At 36.9% G+C, this 24001-nt stretch overlaps 1 protein-coding gene across 2 annotated transcripts; it reads left to right on the top strand.

Annotated features, from left to right (window-relative positions):
* The first annotated feature begins 24 nt into the window (after positions 1-24).
* On the top strand, positions 25-22076 carry col9a2 (procollagen, type IX, alpha 2). 2 transcript variants are annotated; one of them, XM_079591432.1, is made up of 33 exons: positions 25-147; positions 1418-1534; positions 2821-2895; positions 3748-3783; positions 4513-4575; positions 5312-5365; positions 5664-5699; positions 5934-5957; positions 6688-6741; positions 6952-7005; positions 7329-7379; positions 8740-8796; positions 9471-9524; positions 10874-10927; positions 11079-11132; positions 11867-11920; positions 12007-12060; positions 12167-12220; positions 12310-12363; positions 12589-12642; positions 13133-13177; positions 13864-13917; positions 13998-14051; positions 14137-14190; positions 14807-14878; positions 15238-15273; positions 15403-15447; positions 15540-15572; positions 16492-16638; positions 17733-17787; positions 20110-20298; positions 20395-20472; positions 20553-22076. In XM_079591432.1, the coding sequence occupies exons 2-33, from the start codon at positions 1463-1465 to the stop codon at positions 20756-20758; spliced, it is 2076 nt and encodes a 691-aa protein (XP_079447558.1). In that variant the 5' UTR covers positions 25-147; positions 1418-1462; the 3' UTR covers positions 20759-22076. The 2 variants fall into 2 exon arrangements, with proteins under 2 accessions (XP_079447558.1, XP_079447557.1); XM_079591431.1 differs by lacking the exon at positions 25-147 and having other exon boundaries at positions 1219-1534.
* Positions 22077-24001: the final 1925 nt, after the last annotated feature.

Genomic DNA, 24001 nt, shown 5'->3' with positions numbered 1-24001 from the left:
ATTGTAACTATACGATTAAACTTTCCCTAACTGTATTGGTTTTAAACACCTACTGTAGTTGAAAATATCAAATTAGTTTAGTAAGTTACAGCCTCTGTGAGCACTAAAACCACACCGACATGGACCACTACACGCAAGATGATAAAGGTAGGCCTATATTTTAGCCAAAATGTTGAAATGTGTTCTCAGTCAGGATGCTGAGTATTCTTCATACCAAGGGAAGTTTCCACATGGCAATTAAAATGTCTATCACACATAACGCTGCGATGGAGAGGTGTTTAGGCTGTATGTTTTTTTTTACGTCATGAAGGGTTTGTTGTTTAAATATTGTTTTACTGTTAAGATTCTGTTGAAACTGATTATTTAATGGCTGATTCCACTGTCACAACTCATGCCATCATTTTTGTTAATTGAACTAAATCTGAATAAGTTAGCCCTTTTAAACAATTAATAATATTCTAAATTAAAACTAGGCCTATACATTTAGTTTTTACTCATTTATTTTATATATATATATATATATATATATATATATATATATATATATATATATATATATACATATCGCTATATATAACAACAAAAAAACGAATTCAAAACATTTATAGCCTAAATATAATAGTATATTAATAATAATACTATTGTCACAAGCATGCTTTTGGACTGTAATAAATAACTGACTTTAAGGTAGGCTATATGCCCATTCAGAAATGTATTACAAAACAAATCCACCCTGAGAAATTTTCTCTAATGTTCACAAATGACAAAATATTATGCTTTTGGACACTTTCTGGTCATTTTAGACTTTGTGTAACATGTCCGTAGTTAATGAACTATACGGTATAATGGTTCCCTCTGCACCAGCGTGAACTTTAGGAGACCTTCACACATCCTTTAAAAATCATCTTGAAGCCATTTAGCTAAATGTCATTGCAAAAATGCCCAAGCAAAGTTACTGGAGTTGTACATTTTGGGGTTACCGGTACATACATTCCAAGCCTCCTATAATCCAGGCACGAGTGTCTGTTTATTATGCCTCAAAAACAAACATTCCTGCGTCCAGAAGCTCCACAGACCGTCCACTAAATCAACATCATGATGTCCAGCGTACATATTCAACAATCTACAGTATTGAGGTATTCAGTAATGGGGGCGTGAGAAAGTTAGCTCTAGAGCTCTGTTGTCTGCATGTTCAATCATCAGAAGTCTCCGCCTCCCGCGCGGGCGATGGCTTCTCAGGTCTGTCCGGTCCTCAGTGTGTTCTCTTAGGGGCTGGCTGTAGGGCTGGCTTACACCTCTCTCAATCCTCCCCTCAGGTCCCTGCCACTGTGTTTTTCTTTCCTGTCCTGGGCAGCGCACACACACTCACATACACACACCTTTCTTTTCCCTGGATCCACCATCCTGGGCTGAGAAGCCTGGAGAGAGGGTGGCAAGGTTGGGACGATAGTGAATCTTCACCATGGCTAGATTCTTCGTGATCTTCAGAAGCTTGGTCCTGTTGCAGGCGCTCTGCTTGGCCTTATCGCAAGTGGTGAGTTTGGCTGCGCTTATCTACTTTTTCTTGATGCTGGATGATCTTGGTTTCGCTGTCAAGTATGAGATCATGTATCTTGGAGAACATCTTAAGGATTGAGATATGATTTACTGTGAATGGGACTGGATATTTTATTCGTTGACTAGTTTGGTAGGTGTCCTGTTTACAGGAAACTTTTGATTCTCAAAGTTGCAAGATTTTAGACTTTTGAGTTTTTTTTTTCTTCTAATCTTCTAAAAGTTTACCTAAGTGGCTTTATACAGCATGTAGGCCTAGTATTGAGCAATATACTATCCTCAGCAGTGTTATCTTTTGATTCTGAAAGATTTAACAATTCATTTTTAGTGACTGAAATGAGTAAATGGAGACCTGTTGAATAAAATATGAAGCAGAAAGTGAACATCAGACGAATAAACAGAGAGAGGAGAAGGTAGAAACGGAGAGATTACAAAGAGCCCATTGAAACCCCACTGGAGCTGCTATTCAAACAGACAGAACCTGAAACTGCTCTCAGCAGAATAACACATACTTGTTACATTTAGATGAACCATGCACCCCAGAGAAAAAATGCATGCATAAAATGCTATGAACCCAATGAATGTGTACTGTTTTTTGAGTCCACCATCTTATAAACTCATGCATTGAAAAACAGATCTATCTTTGATGCTGAATGGGGGAGGGTCTGAGTAAACATCCCCAGCCTCTCTTTTCTCACCCCGGATGCCTTGATCATCTAGCCAAGGCATTTAATTTGGTTTTCATCACAAACCCTTGTTCTGTCTATCAACTTTAAATAAGTAAACATGTCTGAGGCAGTGTTAACTAATACTAAAAGTAATTTTCAGTAAGCTGGACTAAAGCTGGAACAAAATAAGCTGTAAACATACGCTTGAAAAACTTAATAAATTAAAGATAAATAGATCTCTTTAAAAAATAAAAATAAAAGCACATACATAATTGCTAAAACATTTGAAAACTGAAAATATAAAAATGATCTAATTAAAAAGCATATAGCATATAAATAATACTTACACAATTACAGAACAATATAGGCTTTATTGGTTTGTTTATTATCCAAAATTAGACTTGCATACAAGAGAGATTTAACTAATTTCGTAAATTACGGGTTTTATTTTTTTAATCGTTAACAACATTTTATAATAAATTGCTAGGTTTGTGGAAGTTGAATATAGAACGCTGTTTATATTTAAAGCGACTGGCAGTGCACATCAATGTGAAGGCTTCAGTATTGATGAAATTGAAAACTCTGTGTTTAATTTTAGACCGGTCCTCCTGGACCCCAGGGCCCTCCTGGTCTCCCTGGTCCCGCTGGAACGCCCGGTGCCGACGGCATTGATGTGAGTATTGGAGCCGCTTGGCTGCACCACAGGTCGAGCTGGTACAAAGACAGTCATTGTGCACCTTGTTTCATGGGCCCCGAGTTCACCTGCACTACCAAAATCTTGCCAATAGAGGGCGCACAGAATGAAAATAATCACACAAAAGGGTTCTGTTAGAGGGTTGCCGCTTTCCCATATTGAGAGAGAGAGAGAGAGAGAGAGCGCGCTAGTAAGATGTTGGTTATTTGATACGGTTGTGGGCTAGATGGGTTCAGTATAAAGGCACTCAGCAGGATATACAACGAGCCCGACTGATACATAGCATAGAAAAAACAAAAACAGGATCCCAGTGTTCTCCCATGAGATTCTACAAATACTGTATATTTAGATTGTATAGTCATAAATACTGATATATGCATATAAGGAAATATACAGAACTCTGACACCCAAAATACTGTAAATCTGACCTTATAAAGACCTTAAAAAAAGGATGACCTCCATCCTCAGGATGGAGGAGGAGCTTGTTTGTGTGGATTTTTACGTACATTAATTTATTTACTTTTGTATATACATTTCTTTGACATTTTATATAGGCCTATGCTAACATGCTAGCTTTTGCAAAGGCTGTGAGAATTGAGCTTGAATATTTCAGATTAAGTTATTGTTTACTAAGTTGATATATTTGATTGTACTCTGTTTTTTTGTTTTTGTTTTTAGCAAGAAGCATTATTATTAATTCCCTGAAATTTTGCTATAGAAGAAACTGGATGATTTTTGTTTGTTTGTTTGTTTGTTAGTGATTTGTCCCATACTTTATATTGTCATAGTCTCACAGTCCATCTTTGCTACTGTTGTATTTCTCTTTTACAGGGTGAGAAGGGTCCTCCTGGACCTCCCGGACCACTAGTAAGTGACTACCACAGCTGATCATAAATTTGCATTTTATATATTTACATAACCATTTAAGGGTAAAATAAAAAGCCTCATATATATTAAAATGCCATTTATTCCTTTGATAGCAAAGCTGAATTTTCAACATCATTACATTCGAATATGCTGATTTGATGCTCAAGAAACATTTATTATTATCAATGTTTAAAACAGTTGTGCTAATTAATATTTTTTGCAGAAACCATGATGCTTTTTCCCCATGATGCTTTGATGAACAGAAAGTTCAAAAGAACAGCATTTAGTTGAAATAGAACAAAGTAAAAGTCATTTTTGATTAATTTGATGCATATATAGCTCAATAAAAGTATTAATTATTATTTTATTTTATCTTACCGATCCCAAACTTTTGAACGGTAGCGTAGGCTATACGAACAATATTTTATATATAATTTGCTAACACTTTATTTTACAGCGTCATTGCAACAAACAAATGTTTCATGTAGTAATAACTATAAATTATGCATAACTACATGCAACTAAACCAAATCCATATCCTAACCCTATAGTAACATGCAGATACTTAATATTACTCAGTACAATTACAGTGTAACAAAGACACCTTCAAATAAAGTGTTACCAATGTATCTAATAAAAATAAAAGCATTTATTTCGCACCAAAGTCAAACTTAAAGAACTGAGTGTTTGATAGTATTTTAACCTTTTCATGTGTGAATCACTTTACAGGGTCAAAAGGGAGAGGCCGGTGAACCCGGTCCTGATGGATCTCCAGGGGAGGATGGCATTGATGTGAGTGACGCCTACAATTCAGGAATTACATATTTATACTGTAGCTCAGCCATAAAAAAGGCAGTTAAGTTTGTAATTTGGAGCTAAATCTTGTTTTCAATCAATAGGTTTGATTCATACTGAATAATGACATTTGATATCCTGTTCTGATGAAGGTTATTCACACCTACACTCTGAAAGGTTGGCGTGAGACTGAGAACAGAGATGTTGGTCCTAATGAGCTAGACTTTCTCAGTCACATGCTAAGAAGCAAACATTCCTTATTGGATTTGCCACTTAATCTGTTCTGGAATGCCAGTCCCGGGTTTTCCTCTCTCTGGAATGTTTGTAGTAAGATGTCTATGTATAAAAGTGTCTTTAAAAATGTTTTTACTGAATGAGAATATACACATGGATCTGTACATATTAAATGTTCTGCTTATGAATCAAGTCGTCGCCATTATTTATATAGCGCTTTATAAAATACAGATTGCTTCAAAGCAGCTCTACAGTGATAAATAGGGAAATAATAATCAATGATGCAAACGGAGAAAGCTGTGTAAAGTCAATCAATTATTGAGTTTAATTCAGCTATAAAGCAGTTATGTCATCATCCAGCTAGTGTCGGTGCATATTGCTGAATATGAACTAAATCATCCGCTTAACCCTTTGAATCATCTTAGAGGTGTTTACATGAAATAATTATTCCTATCTGGTAATTATTCTGAAGGCTTGTTTTCCTCTGTTATCTCTCCAGGGTTTGATTGGTGCTAAGGGTGAGAGGGGTCCTCGTGGTAATCCTGGACCAAAGGTGAGGAAATTATATTAGATATTTCTTCATAGATGCAGCATACACACAATCTACTCTATTCTCAATCAGTTGGCCAACCAACACACAATACGAACACACACAACATATCTTTAAATGTCGAAAATGTGATAATAGAGGACAATGAATGACTGAATTGAATATCATGAATAATGAATGTCATGTATGCATACTGAGGGTGTTATGAATAATATATCATCGTTTCTGTCGTTGTTAGTCTAAAAGTGTATAAGGAACGGAACGCATCTAATTCCACATGATGTTTTATTAATTTTCACAGGGTCAGTCAGGGCCGGGTGGACCACCGGGGCGACCTGTAAGTATAACATTTATGTAAGGAATTTGTTGAACAATAATAATGCTGCGAGTCCACCACTTGCAGTGTCTCTAACTATTCAACAGGTGACGCTGTAGTACACAAAACAGTAACATTTCCGACCAGATTTTTGATGTTTGAGTGTTTCTACAGACGCAATATGCTGTATTCCAGTGCTAATGGACTACAACCAAGCTCTGTTGCTAATTATTCTTTTTTTCTTTTAACCTTCAGGGACCCGGACTGCCTGGACTTCCTGTAAGTAAGCCAATTCATTAGCCATTTTACTTCCTTATCCTTATTATTCCAAGTGAAACTGGGTCAATCCCGCGGTTTCACAAACAAGGTTTAAAAGCCTAGTCCCAGACTAAAGGACATGTTTGAGCTGTTTTGACTGAAAGCAACTTGCACTGACATATCTCAAAATATCAACATGCACATCAATAATGTTTTTTTTTATTCTATGGAACGTTTATTAAAGCTATTTAAATGTCCTAATTAAATTAAGGCCTAATCCTGGCTTAATCTAAGCCCTGTCTGTGAAACCAGGCCATAGTGAATAAAATGTGGGGTGGGATCTTTGGAATTTGGAGGGGTTCAAACCTAAGGATTTGTGATGTGTGTCAGCCAAAATATTACACTTTTTCTTCTTTTTTAAGCTAGAATAACATGCACCAATGAATCATGCCCTATGAATATGCATATGCCAATTATACAGGAGCTTTGATTTTTAACCAGATGTTCAAAGTTATTTGTTTTTTCAACATTTTCTCACATGCAATTTCAGTGAGAATGACTTGTGCACTTTTACGGTTTGCTTAAACTATGTTGCATGCTCCAAAGGCTTTTACAGTGCAAACCCTACAAAACCATAAGAGATCTTAGCGCACAGAGGTTTCTTCTGTTCTTAGATTCGACAGCACACGCTTATTATGTATTAGATTAATAAACAAGTGTCTAATTTCACTGTTCATAATCTCATTTACAGGGAGCACCAGGCCCCATTGGACTTCCTGGACAAATTGGATCTACTGGGCCAAAGGTGGGTCTTATTCGAATACATCTTCCTAATAACATGACAGTACACACATCTTTTCTGGTTAAGAATGTTGTTCATACTTAACCTTTGTTACTAGCTAAGACAACTGTTTTCGTTGTAGCATAAATAGTGGTAAAACTTCACTCGGTAAACCCATTTAATTAAATGGATCACTGAACTGATGCCTGCTTGCACTCACATCTCTCATCACAGGGTGTCTTGGGAACTCCTGGACCTCCAGGATTACCCGGACCTTCAGGCAAGCCTGTAAGTCACAGTAATGTTTCATTTACTTCACTTTGAAATGTAGTCTTCTCAAGTGAAACCACAAAATCTAATTCTGTGTATAAAGCTGTAGGGCTGATAATAAATCAGTGTCAGAACGGTGTAAAATGACATCTCATCTCATAGTGCAGTTTTATTTCATTTTCTACTCTATTTCGCTTCATTTCTTGAAGGCATCCATTTGGGATCTGCTTCAGAACCTTTTCACTCCATGATAAATAAACTCTCCAAACTTATTTATTTCTTCCAAGCCACCTGCATTTATATCCTCTTTCTCAATTTATTTATGTCATTGTCATTTTCAGGGTCCACCGGGAAAGTTTTTGGGTTTAGAGGAAGGCAGCGCTGACTTTCAGGTAAGGTTGTGTCTGCAAACCATGATGTGCAACAACTTTTCCAGCTGAAGTATATTCTCATTCGTTATTTCCATAGACATATAAAAAACACAGTAATTAAAGAGCTTTAAGCCTCAAACTAAACCAGTCAGCTCCGAAATGAATAATAGCATCACAACATTTGACTCGATGCAAAAAAGTATTTGAAAAAAATGAGGTTTATAAGGGAATAAATTAACAGCCAATCATATAGTCACAAAATGAAACAATGATACTGTACAATATATATAAAAAAATTGGCTACACCGGGATAGAAAAATAACTTCTTAATGCATTGTTGTTAGTCTTTTTGACTAGTTTTTCCAGTAAAAATAAAAAATATCTAAAATGCCTTTAAATAATACAATTAATTAAAGATAAATTTACAGTATTTATGATGACAGGATGATCATATTTTATATATATATATATATATATATATATATATATATATATATATATCATTTTAAATATACAGTACATAGTTTTTTTTCTGGAAAATTAGACAAAAAAAATTAAGAAAGCGTTTTATGCATAAACTAAAAAATACAATATATAATAAGTTTGTAAAAAAAAAAAAAAAAAATCATATATAAAAGCTATTGTTGAGAATGTGGTTGCAGAGTTGATTTCATTTGTTGTCATTCCCAGTGCTTTATTTGTAAGTCCTTGGTTAAAAAAAAGCTTGAGAATCCCTTCCCTAGATTTATAGTATAGTCTAAACTTAAAGCTGATTTAATAAACAACAATTTGATACTCTTTTCACAATTCGGTCATCATGTCTTACATTGAAAGATCAATATACTGTATATAATCCTTCTCTATTCAGTCCTAAGTCTTCCAAACTGCTCTTATTTGAAATCTTTTTTTGTCCTCTCAGAATCTGCCCTTCTCTGTAGTTTCTCTCAGTTTGCCCTGTTATACGTTTCACACCCCTCATTGATCTCAGTGTTCATAGATTTTCCTAATGAGCTTCATTAAATGGGTGTCATCAAAGGCTTCTGCCCATTAGCATCTATCTGGATCCAGAATCCAGGGCTGTGATCTGCAGGAGTCTGCTCAGCACTGGGGCTTGTGGGATCACGTGGCAGACTGGTTGACTGCTTCTCCTCCGGCCTAGAGCCCAGCTGGTGCCCTGCACTGTCTGGATCAATCCTTATCATCCATTTACTGCAATTAGAGGGCTGGTGATCTGAGATCTAGAAAAAATATCCGAGCCCCTGCTGCCCTTTTTCACTCCGCTGTGATGGTTTGAGTTAAGCAGATCTGACAGTGATTGTTTAGCCTGTGTGATTTAGTGTTGTTCTTTTTTTTAATCCAATGTCGCCACTGTGTGTTTTAGTGTCCAACCAACTGTCCACCGGGGCCGAAGGGTCCTCAGGGCCTACAGGGAGTGAAGGTTAGTAAGTTAGAATTTAATATTTTTCTAAGATTTCTATTTTTGTGAATAAATACATGACTAAAGTGCATAGTTCACCCAAAAATGAAAATTCTGGCATCATTTACTCACCCTGAAGTTGTTACAAACCTATATGAATTTATTTCTTCTGCTAAACACAAAAGAAGATATTTAGAAGAATATGGGTTATCAAACAGTTGACGGGCCCCATCGGCTTCCATAGTACTGGAAAATAATACTGTAGAAGTCAATGGGGCCCTTCAACTGTTTGGTTACCGACATTCTTCAAAATATCTTTTGTGTTCAGAAGAAGAAAGCAATTCAGGTAAACGCATCAGAAATGTCTATTTTGGGTGAAATATCCCTTTAAGGGCATTGCAAGGGTCAAGCTATGACTATATTCACAAAATAGCACAGCATTGAGTGCTTTATTGCTTTTATATTTAGCAAAACTAAAATGTAATTCAGATTAAAATGTTATGTGCATAAGGAAATTAACTAAGTGCCATCCTTCTGCTAAGACTGCAAAGGTGTTTGCATCATAGCTTTAATATACTTGTGCATGGAATGATGTATTGACCCATCAGCATATGAGACTGGAACTAGTAGTTTACTAAGATATTTTACAAAGTGGTATAATTTAATGGCTGATCCTGAAATTATTTTCTTCACAGGGACATAAAGGTCGAGTTGGCGTACTGGGAGATCCAGGAAGCATTGGAAAATTGGTATGTTTTTCCTTTTGATGATCAGCCGAATCCTTGTTATAATATGAACAATAATAATATAATATAGTAATATACTTGTTTTAATATTTAATAATTAAACTATTTCATTATATATAGTATTATTCATTATATATATATATATATATATATATAATTATGTAATAATTTAAATATTTTAATCATGTTTTAAATACATTTAAATCATCGTATGAACAACAAAAATAATAATACTATTTATTTTAGAAATAGTATATACATTATTTAATCATTAAAAAATTTATTATTAATTAATTATACAGATACAATTTATAATGTATTATATATATATATATATATATATATATATATATATATATATATATATATATATATTTCAAATAAAATTAATAAACTAAAATATTTTTAATAATTTAAAATGATTATTATAATAATTATTATTATTATTAACAACAATAATAATAATGGTAATAATTAAATATTTCAACATATTTATATAATACAAAAATGTAATTATTTTGCAAAAGTTATTTAAAGATTGGTGATGTTGGTGACCTGACCTGTCTTCATACTTAAACATTATGATTGTTCTATTTTAGTAATTGGCACACAGGGAGGACAAATGGTGTGTACACTTTGTAACCACAGAGGGGAGCATGTGAGCACCCTCCTGATTCATAAAAAAGACAAATAGGACACAGCCCCTTCCAACTTTAAACTTCATAAACCTCATATCACACAATATAGAACAACAGAAAAATACTGATTGGTTGGTAGAGTCAAATAAGCAATGTTTCTTATTATGCATCCAGATCATGCTTTGAAGGGCCCCAGTATCTCCTCCAAAACACATCATCCAGCATGCAGAGCAGGATTATGAGCTAATGAAGCCCCTCAAGGCGTATAACTGCGTCTAATCTGGGTGTGACTCGCAGACAGAACACATTGACCCAGATGAAAGGAAATAGGGGGCCGGCAGGTACTGAGAAGATACTTGCCTGTGAATTAATCAGACTTAATGAGCCCCACAAGGACATTAGAATGGACTACAGGGACAGAGCGGATTTGCCCGTAATTCAGAGCACGACTGTCTTTGGGAAGTGTTGAATTTAAAGTCGGCATGAAATGAAAGTTGCGACAGTCCATTCTTCCCTATTGTGACGTATATTAGAGTGAAATGGCTTCTGGAATGAGAATTTCCTATCAAATTCAGGACACACATATCTGAAAATTAGTCATATATTCAAACAAATAACTTCAAAGCAACAAGGCACACAATATCCCAAAATAAAAGGCCATTTTTTTCTTTCAAATGTAAATATGTGTTTCATCCTTGTGTTCTCCATCCTTAGGGTACAAAGGGTGATTTCGGCATCTCTGGTGAACAGGGAATACCAGGCCCTCCAGTAATGTATTTATTTCTGTTCGGGTTATTTTATAATTTAAGCCTATGTTGCTGTTACATCATTAAAAGTAATTTTAGCAGTACATGTTATGAAGGTCCTAAGATCACCTGTGTAATAAAACGTCTGCTTCTCTCTACCACAATCACTTTAGGGCCCTCAGGGACTGAGAGGATATCCGGGAATGGTGGGGCCCAAAGGCGAGGCGGTGAGTCACAGTTCCCGAAATATTACTCGCTATCTGTATACGTATGATTTTTGACTGGTTTGAGGAGATACAGGCCTACAAAAGGATACATAGCAGATGGTGTTATTATATTATACTTTTTTTTTGGTTAATAGAACTAAAGCTTATGGAAGCTTGTTGGGGAAAAAAAGGCAACTCACAATTCTGACTTTTTTTTCTCAAATTGTGAGATATAAACTGTGAGAAAATATCATAATTATGACATAAAAAGTTGCAATTACCTTTTTTCTTTTTTATTCAGTGGTGGAAACAAGCTTCCATACAAGCTCAAATACACTTATTAAAAATACAAATACAAAAATCAAATAGAATTATTAAATGAAAGCAATTTATCTAAAACTAAGGTGGGTGTTTTTGGTCCATCAAATATGTGGTTCATTTTATTACACAGTCTTTGTGTGTGAGATGAGATGATAATTTTGCCAGGCGGTTTTAAATTTAGACATTATCCTTTAAATAAGCTTATTATATTAAACATAGCTTATTGGGAATTTTAGCTTCCCCACTGAATTGTACATCTTGCATGTATGCTTGATTTGCATACATGGGTTTTATTATATTCTGAAAAAAACAACAACAGTGGAACGTAAACAAACATTGCACAGATTCAATTATATTTGTAGGACAGCAAATCTCCACAGTCTTTGTTTTACAATCTGTAAAAACTTGAAAGTGATTCACATCTTCTGTGACAGGGACCACGTGGTTACAAAGGCATCTCAGGACCAATCGGCATCCCTGGACGCCCTGTAAGTCTGAAAGTCATGTGTTAATACATTTCATTCTCATAACTGACAAAAATACATTTAAATTATAAGCTTACTGTGCAATGCAGGGTGAAGAAGGACCCCAAGGACCACCTGGAGAGTCTGGTGACAAAGGTGACTTTGTAAGTATTGGTAATATTATTCACATCTATTCATCCAGGCATTAATTTATCATTCTACATGTTAAGTTATCAAACTTTTCATCCATATATCTATTCATTCTTGTAGGGAGAACGTGGCATACGAGGGCCTCAGGGAGTGGTGGGAAAAAAGGGAGAGAATGTAAGTTAAAAGATGGTCAATTTAAATGCGATTTAAAACAGGTCCGCTAAACTTATGCTCTTAATCTTTTGATTAATGTTCCCTGTCAGGGTCTTCCAGGGATTGATGGAAAAGATGGTACCCCTGGCATCCCAGGAATGAAGGTATGGATGACTCTTTTTCAGCTCTTAAATCAATTCTCACAGCAGCCATCATTATTCAAGGAGACACATGACATATGTAAATGATAATGTATAATGCACAGTCAGAGTGTGCAAGTCTAGTTTCATCCAGAAGGAGGTTATTTTTGCAATATATAATATCCAATATAAATGCAATATATATAATAAATGAATGAATCCTGCACTTTCCTATCCCTTTTTTTTAAGGGTGCTTCAGGACAAAATGGAAGACCTGGAGCTCCTGGTCACCAGGGAGAGGCTGTAAGTGGAATTTATTACTTCATTATCCTTTCCATATCATATTATATACACAGTAATTATCATTATTAAAGGTTCAAGGAAACTTTCCCTATCTTCCCCACATCTGTCCATTGTATTCCCTTTGTTAAATGAGGATCATTACATATAAAAAGTAAAAGTTTAGTGTATTTTCTGCCTACGGTCTCAGTGACATTTCTTGCCCTCACTATTTTGGAGCTTAAACCACCTTGAAATTGCTCTTGCTATTAACTATTCATCATCATCAAACATGACTCTCCTGGCGACTTGGGGTAATGGAGCATGCTGGTTATGATACAAAACATCACAACGTACCTGCGCAAGCTATAATACAGGCGCCATCGCTAACAGGATGAGTTATTGCAGCCTTGTTCTGATATCAGCACAGAGTAAAGGACAGACATGAAGCGCTCCACGGAGGCCTGCAGGGGTCACTACATTCATCCTGCATGCTATTTTTCATATTTTGTAGGGTTTGCCTGGTATGCCTGGAGCCAAGGGTGAATTGGGAGTTAAGGTGAGATAATGCGGTTATTTTATGAATTTCTACACGTTTTGTTGTTGTTGAACTATGAACTAGTTCTCGGTGTTCAGGATGTCAGTTGATACTATACCATCCACAGTGCTGGGAAGTAACAGATTATATGTCATCTGGATTAAATTCCAAAAATTAAGTATTTGTAATTAGATTTTATTAGTTAAAAAATAAAAAAATCAGATTAAAGTTAAGTTTTTATTGATTACATGATTACATATTCAGTCAACTATTCATAAGTTATTGATTTTCCCAATTTTACATTTTCATTGGCATGCAGGTAAACAAATAAAATCAAAACATTCTAAGTATTTTTTTTATTTATTTATTACAATTTTATTATTTAATTATTAGCTTTTCATCCACTCACGGACCCCTAATTCACTTCATTTTTGTATAATGTAATATATTTTCTTTCTCTTTGTATTTTTTATAAAAAATAATAAAATTAAAATCTATGTGATAAACGAGTTAGGTCAAAAGTAATCAAATAGTTGTCAGATATATTACCTGAACTGTAATCTAATGGATTACGTTACTAACTACAATTTCCATCATGAAATTTGTAATCCGTAACAGACTACAATAAGTAATCTACCCAGCACTTATTATCCACTAGTGCTTCATTCCACCCTTCCAACTATTTAATTGTTATCTTTTGTGTTTAGGGTGAGACGGGCCCTCGCGGTCTGATGGGAACGCAAGGCCCTCCAGGACCTCAAGTATGTCATATCATTCAAGAACACTGGTTTACAAATAATCTAAAAGTTTCTCATTATGTTTCGGTTTCTCTGTTTCTCAGGGAGAGCCTGGTCCTCCAGGTGAAGCTGGCATGGAGGGAGTCCCAGGGCCAAAGGTCACTTTCCATCCTCATTGACAAATCATCTATTTAACATTGAACGAAACGCTGTTTTCTTACCTTTTTGATTCTCGTCCGATAGGGTGACAGGGGTGAAAGAGGACCTGTTGGGCCTTCTGGTATTGTTGGCCTGCCTGTAAGTTTCGTGGTCGTTTATCAGATATTTATTTTCATAATTTTTCACCTATAATCAGGGTTCCCAAGGTCATTGAAAACCTGGAAATATGTTTGAAGGATTTGTTAAAATAAATGCTAACACTTAACTTGAGGCCTTTATATATAATACATTATTAAAGTATTCATAATAAACATTGTAATGCATTATATATTTTCATTAATAATTTTAGCCAAAGTTCAAATATAATATTTTTTTGTGTAACGATGGAATAAGTATTATAATGTTAAGTATTATAATGTTTTATAAATATAATGTTACGTATAATAATTGTGATATTATAAGGTGCATTACAAGGCATAATTAATGCATTACAAATACTTTTAGAATACATTATATATAAAAGTATCAAGTAAATAGTACCTAAAAAAACTGCAACAATAAAAAATAAAAAAAGTATATATATATATATATATATATATATATATATATATATATATATATATATATATACACACACACACACACACACACACTTCTTTTTTGAGTCTATAAAATAAAATAAAAATATATTCTAATATCAGAAATATCAGGATTTTTTTGTCATTTTCACTTATCTTGTATGTTTTACTTGCAGGGAAGTAAGGGAGAGAGAGGGCCCATGGGCATCCCAGGTGGTCAGGGTTTATCTGGAACTAAAGGTGACAAGGTGTGTGACCATATGAACACAATAATTAAGAGTTAATGATCTGAGGTTATTTAAACTGGTACAGTGATGAGATCTGACCACATGGGGGCAATCTTCACTCATGATTTGACTTTTCTAGTAGAGGACATCTATGCTCTTAGATAATTCATGTCCATGTTTCCAAATAATACCCCTCAATTCAATTGTCCTTTAATCTACAATATCCTTGCCGTTTAATGCATTGAATGATGGCGGTAAAAGCCGGGTGATTTAGTGTGCTCGGAGAGTTTACGGTAAAATAAGATATTACCAACAATAAATTGGAGTCCATTAGAACTGACACTGAGAGATATCTGATGTACAATTGCTTCTACTTACAGGGATTCCAAGGCAAAGTGGGATCAAAGGGAGACGTTGTGAGTACACCCTCAGATAAATACATACACATATTTATGGAGTGAAATAGAATCCATACATCACAGTCCACATCACAAAAGATAACAGGTTACGGTGACATTGATGGATCTCACCTGCTTCTTTCACAGGGTAATCCCGGTGTAGAGGGATTGGCTGGGGAGAAAGGAGAGAAGGTAAATAAGTCCTGTAGTCTGATACATTTATTTAATAGATTGGTTCCAGAAGACTTCTGTTCATCTTAAAATTGCGTTTCTCCATTTAACAGGGACAATCTGGGGAGCCTGGCCCTAAGGGACAGGTAAGGACAGCATGAAGAACACAGATAATGCAAAGTGAAATGCGTCATTTAGTTAGATTCAGATTTTTTTGTTTGTCAGAGGACATGACAAACTATCTTGAAGGTGAATTGTCAGTTTTTTATTTTGAAATACGTCATGCCGCCCAAGTTTTGTGAGTACTTTTACACAAGCCATTCTGACGTGCCCAACCAATGGCGTGAGTTAGGGGCGGGACTACTCTTTTGTCCTATAATGGAAAGATGTAAATCGGACATGTTTATGGTAATGTTATTATTAACTAACTAAAACTAAAATGATTTAAAAAAAAAGGTGATTTACATTAAGCTAAAATAAAATAAATATGAATATTAGATAGAAAACGTAAACTTAAAAAATAAAACAAATTAAATTAGAAAGGTTGTCTTGGAAACTAGACGAAATTAAATTAAGTTGACAAAAAAATGCAAAAGGAAATATCAATTTCATAAACAAACTAGAATTAAAATACAAACTGAAAATATAAAATAAAAGCTAATTCTAAAAAGTAACCAATATTATAGTAGTATATCAATAATAATGAACATGGTTTATAAGACATGTTCAGGAAACCTGTTTGGAAATGATCATTAATATGATATTGTTCATTGCCTAAAACTACCAGACTAATGATTTTATCTTGGCAGACTGTAAAGCATGAAATAAATAAAATTATAAATAATTGTTATTATCTGTTTTGTTATTGATGTTTGCTTTGTAATTTATTAAGTTTATCGATTCTTAATTTATACTATTATATTTTATAATCTGCCAATTTCCCCACTAGTGGTGCAATAATGACACACTTCACCTTTAAGATAAGGTTTTAAGCATTATCCTAGTACAATCAATGGTGAACATCCGTTTCTTTATTTTCTCGATGACTACTGCCTCTATCAACAGCAAGGTGTGACTGGTGATCCAGGGCACAACGGCCCCACCGGAGATCCCGGGAAACCAGGAGACCAGGGTCCCGCAGGCTTACCTGGTCCACGTGGACTGTTTGGAGAAAGAGGAGTTCCAGGGATGCCAGGAATACAAGGAACAACTGTGAGTGTTCAACAAAACCTCAAGAACAATTTCCATCCCAGCTTTCCCAACCCAACAAACAATTCTGTCTACCAGAGAGCAGCACTTCATGCCTTAAAACTACAAAACTAAAGTATTGCTCTACCAGACAGGTTACAGTAGAAACACTTGCAAACAATAATGAGATCTCTTGAAGTGAGGAAGATCACTTAAAGGCACAGTATGTAAGAATTGTAGATTAAAACATCCACTAGAACAATATTATATGTTTTGTTGACTTGTGTACTTACATTATCCCAAATGTTTACAACGTTTAAATCTGCAATTTTAAGCAGTGAAACCCGTGCCATTGCGTCACCGACTCGCCTGTCAATGACGTCATATCCACGTCACCCTCGATTTCCGTAGAAACCATGGAAACCAAAGATGCTTTAATATATGATGTGTTTTATTAGACAGGTGAGCCACTGTTTGGAGTTTATTAACAGAAAACGAAAAGCTCAACGCATTTAGTCTTATTGTTTGAATCTCCTTTTCCTGATTTACCGCGTTTGTACCATGCCTCAGAGACAACACTATTTTGTCAAGTGGCTAACATAGCAAAACCAGAAAGAGCTTTATTTGTAGTAACAGTAATACAGCATTTTCTCCACAATACAATATATTTTAATATGATCTGCATGCCATTTAGCAACACAAGTCATCCAGCTTTTATTCAAATTATATTATAATATCAATCTAACTTATACCACCACAGTAATGTTAATAAAACTTTAATACATAAGCTCATCCATGAACATGATTTCCCGTCGGATTGCACGCTCACCCAGAAATGGAATCATTTACTCACCATCCATCATGTTGCTCTTAATGCAAAAGTAAGAGGTTTAGCCTTCTAAACTGCTCTTTTCCAAAAAAATAATAATAAAGAGATGTGGTCACTATTTACTGTCATTATATGGAAAAGAGCAGCTTGGACATTTCTAAATATCTCCTTTTGTGTTCCACAAAGTCAAACAGGTTTGGAATAACGATAAAGGATGACAAAATGTTCATATTTGGGTGTGCTATCCCTTCAAGTGTGTTTTTATCATTTTTATGACTTCTCTTTTCAGGGTCGAGATGCTACGGATCAACACATCATTGACGTGGTCCTGAAGATGCTTCAAGGTGAGAAACAATCATTGTTCTTTCCGTAAATGGCTGCAATCCAAATTGGCTGAAATCAGTGTGTCAGAAAGAGGGCAGCTGTAATCTATCGCTCTAAACCTACAGTACTCTTCATCCTTCAGAATGTATCAATGTGCAACTCATCACTCCTCAGGGACAGCTTTCCTGCCAAACACTATTTATCCGCTGCTCCAAATTGACTTCCACACGGTTCTGTTTTCTCTGGGATTGTCAGGCTATGCTCTCTGGCCTTCTATTCTGCAAGAGAGAGATGACCTGAAGTTGCCCGCGATAACCCTTGTTGGCTCCCAGCGTTTCACAATGTAATCCCTCAGCCTTGCGATTGCAAACATTCCTTCGCTTATACAGCCACACATTCACGTGAAGCGAGAGGAAAGATTTCGCTTTCGTTCCCCATTGGGAATCAGATTAGATGTGGAGATTTGGTCAGTGTGACACCTTGAGAACTGGTACAACAGATGAACGTCCAGCTCTGGGTGGTTATCTTAATGATATTTACCCAATGTTGCACCCGGTGAGATGTGATTGTGTGCTAAGCGAAGGTTTGACACTATTTGCAGGGATTCTTTTCAGGGTTGAGCGCCCGAGTCTCCACACAGAACACATTTTTGCATTCCACTGTGCTGCTCCTCTATTGATTTTCGATGTAAATTTGGCTAGATGGATTTGACTGCTGCACATGAGACCGCTTTCTAAAAATACAGTGCTCGTGTTAAAAGCAGTTCGCTTTCAAGAAATGCAGTTTTTCCATTTCACTGCCCTGCATTTCACTGATTTGCTTTTCCATTTGTTTTTTTATTTAAACATGCATTAGATCAGGGATTCTCAACTCTGGCCCTCAAGATCCACTTTCCTGCAGAGTTTAGTTCCAACCTTATCAAACACACATGACCAAGCTAATCAAGGTCTTCAGGATTTCTAGAAAGCTCCAGGCAGGTGAGTTTGATCAGGAGTGGAGCTAAACTCTACCGGAAAGTTGGACTGCGTCTGAAAACAGTGCAGCGTTTGCGCACTAAGGCCGTGTGTCCACCAAAGCGTTTTTTCACGCTGCTGGCGTATTTTTTCAATTGTTTTCAATGGAAATGCCAGGAGCGTAACGAGGCGCTGAGCTTGTATTTAACGCTCAAGCGCTGAGCGCTCGCCGTTTTTTACAGGTCGCCGAGAGTTGAAGACTGTGCAACTTTGGGTAAAACGCAGCGCTCATCACTGTCACTTTTTACCCAACCGACCAATCACAGTGGAGGAGGGGCGGGACAAATACCACACCGACCAACTGTCACAACATTCTTTCTGTACAACGACATCAACCAGCAGAGCGAACCGAACAAAATGGATGAAAAATGTATATTGCTGGCCTCCGAGGTGTGTCTATTAAAAAACTGTGCTTTTTAGTACTATCAAACAAATGATCTGCGAAATCAGTTACAAGTAAACTGTGCCGCGGATCTGTATCATAGCAACGAAGCATCTCAACTGAAAAAACGCTGCGCTGGCAAAACGCTCTCAAGCGCTCACAGCTAGGAGTTTTAAACAGAGAGCCTAACGTTTACAGCTGGCTAAAAACGCTTTGGTGGACACACGGCCTAAAGCACCTCATGAAAAAAACTAAATGTTCAGTTTTTGAAAAAAACGTCTCTAGATGGATGTGGTTGACCAATGTACTTGCATCATGCTCTTTTGCTGTCTTGCGTCTTGCTCTCAAGTTAAACAATTTTTTTTTCAAATGTACCTCTAGATCTACATCTCATGTTTTTGCACTTCATGAGCTGTTTTTGCATAGTTTTCTATTTAAACATGCTCTAGATCAGTGGTTCCCAATCCTGATTCTGGAGTACCTTCAACACTGCAGATTGTGTATGTCTCTTATGCCTGCTACCGATCATTACAAATCACACTGTACGACATGGATGTAGACTGTGCGATGATGACACCTATTAAATCATAGTCTACGACGCAAGTTAGCATAGAAGAATAAAACGTCATTTGCATGAGCTAGTGGTAAACAAATAGACCCTCAAATAGGGCATTATTTGAGGGGACGGCCATTTGTAGTGTACTAAACTATAGTGGACATTATCGAGTGCATTCAATGTATCCCACATTGCAAAGCAATAATGAGTGTACAGCCAATGTTGGCTGTCAGAATTGGCTCACCTGTTTTCCTTCACTACTTCAAGTGAACAGTATTAGTGGACTAACGAAGGGAATAGTGATTGAGGGTTAATTCCACTACAGTGTCTCTGTTCATAAATGCAAAAATACATGCTGCCTGAACTCATTTGACTTCTATTCTTCTGACAGAAAAGTTAGCGGCGGTAGCAGTGAGCGCTAAGAGAGCGGTACTTGGCGGAGCAGGCGTGATGGGACCTCCAGGTCCTCCAGGACCACCAGGATCTCCAGGACCTCAGGGTCCTCATGGACGGACAGGCGGCCGTGGCATTCCTGGCATGATCGGCGGCCCAGGCCAAATAGGAAACACTGGCCTTAAAGGTTACAAAAACCTTCTAAATGTAGATCTAGCTCGATAAGATCATGTCAGTTAACCTAATGACTGTATATATCACCCCGTGTTTCTTTTTCTTGCAGGGAAGAGGGGTGGAAAGGGAGAAAGAGGAGATCTTGGACGCCCACACCCTGGCCAACCGGGACCACCCGGACTGCCTGGTAAGTTCAAACTACGCCCACCTTTAAAGTCCCTTGAAGGTGTGTTGGTTAATTAAGCGGCCCATCCTGCTCTCTCACAGGTCCTCCTGGTCTTGACGGTGTGGCACGCGATGGTAGGCCAGGCGAGCGAGGACCACAGGGTGCAGCGGGTGAGGCGGGCCGCCCTGGAAAAGCTGGTCCTTCCGGTCTTCCTGGATTTTGTGAAGCAGCTGCATGTTTGGCAGCATCAGCCTACACTTCTCCCAGACTACAAGAGGCGGGAACAGTGAAGGGCCCATCCACTTAAATCAAGCCCTCTACTGGGGCATAAGAACATCTGGGAGAGAGAGAGTTAGAAAGAAAGAGAAGGGAAGCATGGAAAGAGGGGCACACATGCCTTCTCTTCATTGGACACATTGTGAGGGGGAGGGAACAGCCGTTGCCTGACATTGTGAATTATCTTTGTATGTGTTATGATAGCATATGTATGAGTTGACATCTACGGAGAGGAAGTTTTAAGGTGGCAATGTTAGCCAGTGCTGCTCTGTCCCACCTCACAGTACAGAGCGAGGTGAGAACATTGCCAGTGACATCACCGATGACATCATCGCCATCATCATCATCATGCACCATGGACTAGAAGAGCTGTGAGAATGACATTCAAACAAAGGTGCTGTTTTTGTTACTAATATTTTTGTTTTATGCATTTGATCCAAATGATGGCAATATTTTTACAAGCCAGGAAATTCCCCTTTAATTGAACCAATAAAAGAGTATTTAAAGCTACTATATTAATAGATTCATTTACCTTATGCTTCAGTGAACAGCGAGTTTATACACCATGGCTGAATCTGAAATCGCCCCCTGTACCCTATAGGGCGCTATTTGAGGGGACATCCATTTGTAGTAGTGTCCAAAACGTAGTGGACGTTATTGAGTGCACTCATTCAATCCCACAATGCACCGACATAACGAGTGTACAGCCGATGTACGTTCAACAGCTGTCTGAATTCGCTCAAGTGAACCGTATTAGTGGACTAACGTAGGGAATAGTGAATGAGGGTTTAGGGGGCGATTTGGGATTCAGCCCAGGTGTACATTATGTCCCTGTTTGAGCCATGAAGCAACACCTTTGATCTGTTCCTCTACGCGAAATGGTGACGTGCTCCCATTAACTTTATCCTTGATTCCATGCTGTAAATCTTTGTAAATGTGTTTTCATTTTGTATGGAAAGGGTGGGTTTAGAATATAAAACAGATCCAACGTTAATGACTTTAATCAGCATTCAGGATCAAACTCCAAACATTGCTCAAACTGACTTACAAACCTGTATGCCACTTCCAAGTTACTGTGTTATGTACTTAGAGAAGAACTGATTATCTTCATTAACAACTATTTATTGTTCTTTTTTTTTTTTTTTGGTTCGTCTGTAAACACTTTTTTTTTTGGTCTGGTTGTTCAGATTTACCCCAATCAATAAAGAAGAACTTTTTGTAAAACTCACATGTTCTTCTGTATCGTGAAAGTCTGAGAGGAACAATGATTTTAACTTTCTTTAAACGATTTAAACATTCTTTCTTCTGGATCTGACATATTTTTCGTTGTAATAAAAGATATTCATTTTGATATCTAGCCTTGTTCATGATGAAAAGCAGCATGCACTAAATTCACATGAATGCTACGGTATCTATTCATCCAAAGCAATTGATCATTGTTAATTTAAGCAAAGGAAGTCATTTTTGAAGAAAAACACATTAAACTGTCTCCATCCTTCTTGTTTAAGGATACGACAGCAGAACATCTGTATTACTCCTTTATATCTTTTTATTACTCAGCTCTGTGGAATACTTGATTCTGATTGGTCTGATGTGTCTTAATATTCTCCAATTGCAATACTGTCTACCGCTCATCTGGATAACTAAAAACGTACTTAACACCAATTTATAGAATAAATTATGTAATAGTGTTCACACTAAAATTTACAATAGGAAAAATCCACTTCAAATACTTGGATAATACACTTATTTAACTGGTAAAATGAAGTGTGAGGAGCTATCAGACTGGTGCTGGATGACCTGGATAACGTTATAAAATTATTACACTAGACAGAGTAACTAGTGCATGGTATACACTCACCGGTCACTATTAGGTACACCTCGCTAGTACTGGGTTGGACTCCTATTTTGCCTTCCGAACTGCCTTAATTCTTCATGGCATAGATTCAGCAAGGTGCTAGAAACATTCCTCTGAGATTTTGGTTCATATTGACATGATAGCGTCACGCAGTTGCTGCAGATTTATGGGCTGCACATCCATGATGTGAATCTCCCGTTCCACCACACACCAAAGCTGCTCTATTGGATTGAGATCTGGTGACTGTGGACGCCATTTGAGTTTAGTGAACTCATTGTCATGTTCAGGAAACTAGTTCAATATGATTTGGGCTTTGTGACGGTGTTATCCTGCTGGAATTAGCCATCAGAAGATGAGCACACTGTGGTCATAAAGTGACAGACATGGTCAGCAACAATACTCAGGTAGGCTGTGGTGTTTAAACAATGCTCAGTTGGTACTAATGAGCCCAAAGTGTGCCAAGAAAATATGTGCCGCACCATTACACCACCAGAAGCAGCCTGGACCATGGTGATGGTGTGATATGGAGTGATACAAGGCAGGACATAGGCAACAGGCAACGTTTTTCCAATCTTACATTGTCAAATTTTTATGAGCCTGTGCAAATTGTAGCCTCAGTTTGGTGTTCTCAGCTGACCGGAGTGGCACCGGTGTGTCTTCTTCTGCTGTTGCCCATGTGCTTTAAGGTTTGACGTGTTGTGTGTTCAGAGATGCTATTCTGCAGACCTCGGTTGTAACGAGTGGTTATTTGAGTTACTGTTGCCTTTCTATCGGCTCGAACCAGTCTGGCCATTCTCCTTTGACATCAACAAGGCATTTTCACCCACAGAACTTCCGCTCACTGGATATTTTCTATTTTCCGGACCATTCTCTGTAAATCCTAGAAATTGTGCATGAAAATCCCAGTACATCAGCAGTTTCTGACATCCTTTGACAACCACAACCATGTCATGTTCAAAGTCACTTAAATCACCTTCCTTCCCCATTCTGATGGTCAGTTTGAACTTCAGCAGATCTTGACCATGTCTACATGCCTAAATGCATCGAGTTGCTGCCATATAATTGGCTTGATTAGATATTTGCGTTAACAAGCATGGTGTAAGTGCATAGTGTATATATAGCGTAATTTGGGACACACCTCATGTTTCTCATATCACATTCTTAACATCCTCGCCTCTTTTTAGTGTTAGCAATCTCATTTCTACTTCCAAATTCACGCCCTCACCATCATCATACATGATGTTATATAAAGTGTTAAAAACTAGCTACCCTTGGGCCAAAGTATTTCAAGACACTTCATTCATCCTTTGCGAATACAAAACTGTCGCTATAGCTACAAACTGAAGATAAATATAAGATAGAATAAGTTGTTTTGGGATGGACTAACCTGTGAATAAACGAGTTCATAGACTGTAA

The sequence above is a fragment of the Phoxinus phoxinus genome (genome assembly GCF_949152265.1).
Source record: "Phoxinus phoxinus genome assembly, chromosome: 19".
NCBI classification, from domain to species: Eukaryota; Metazoa; Chordata; class Actinopteri; order Cypriniformes; family Leuciscidae; genus Phoxinus; species Phoxinus phoxinus.
Note: the sequence above shows the minus strand (reverse complement) of the source record. Positions and strands in the feature narration are given on the sequence as shown.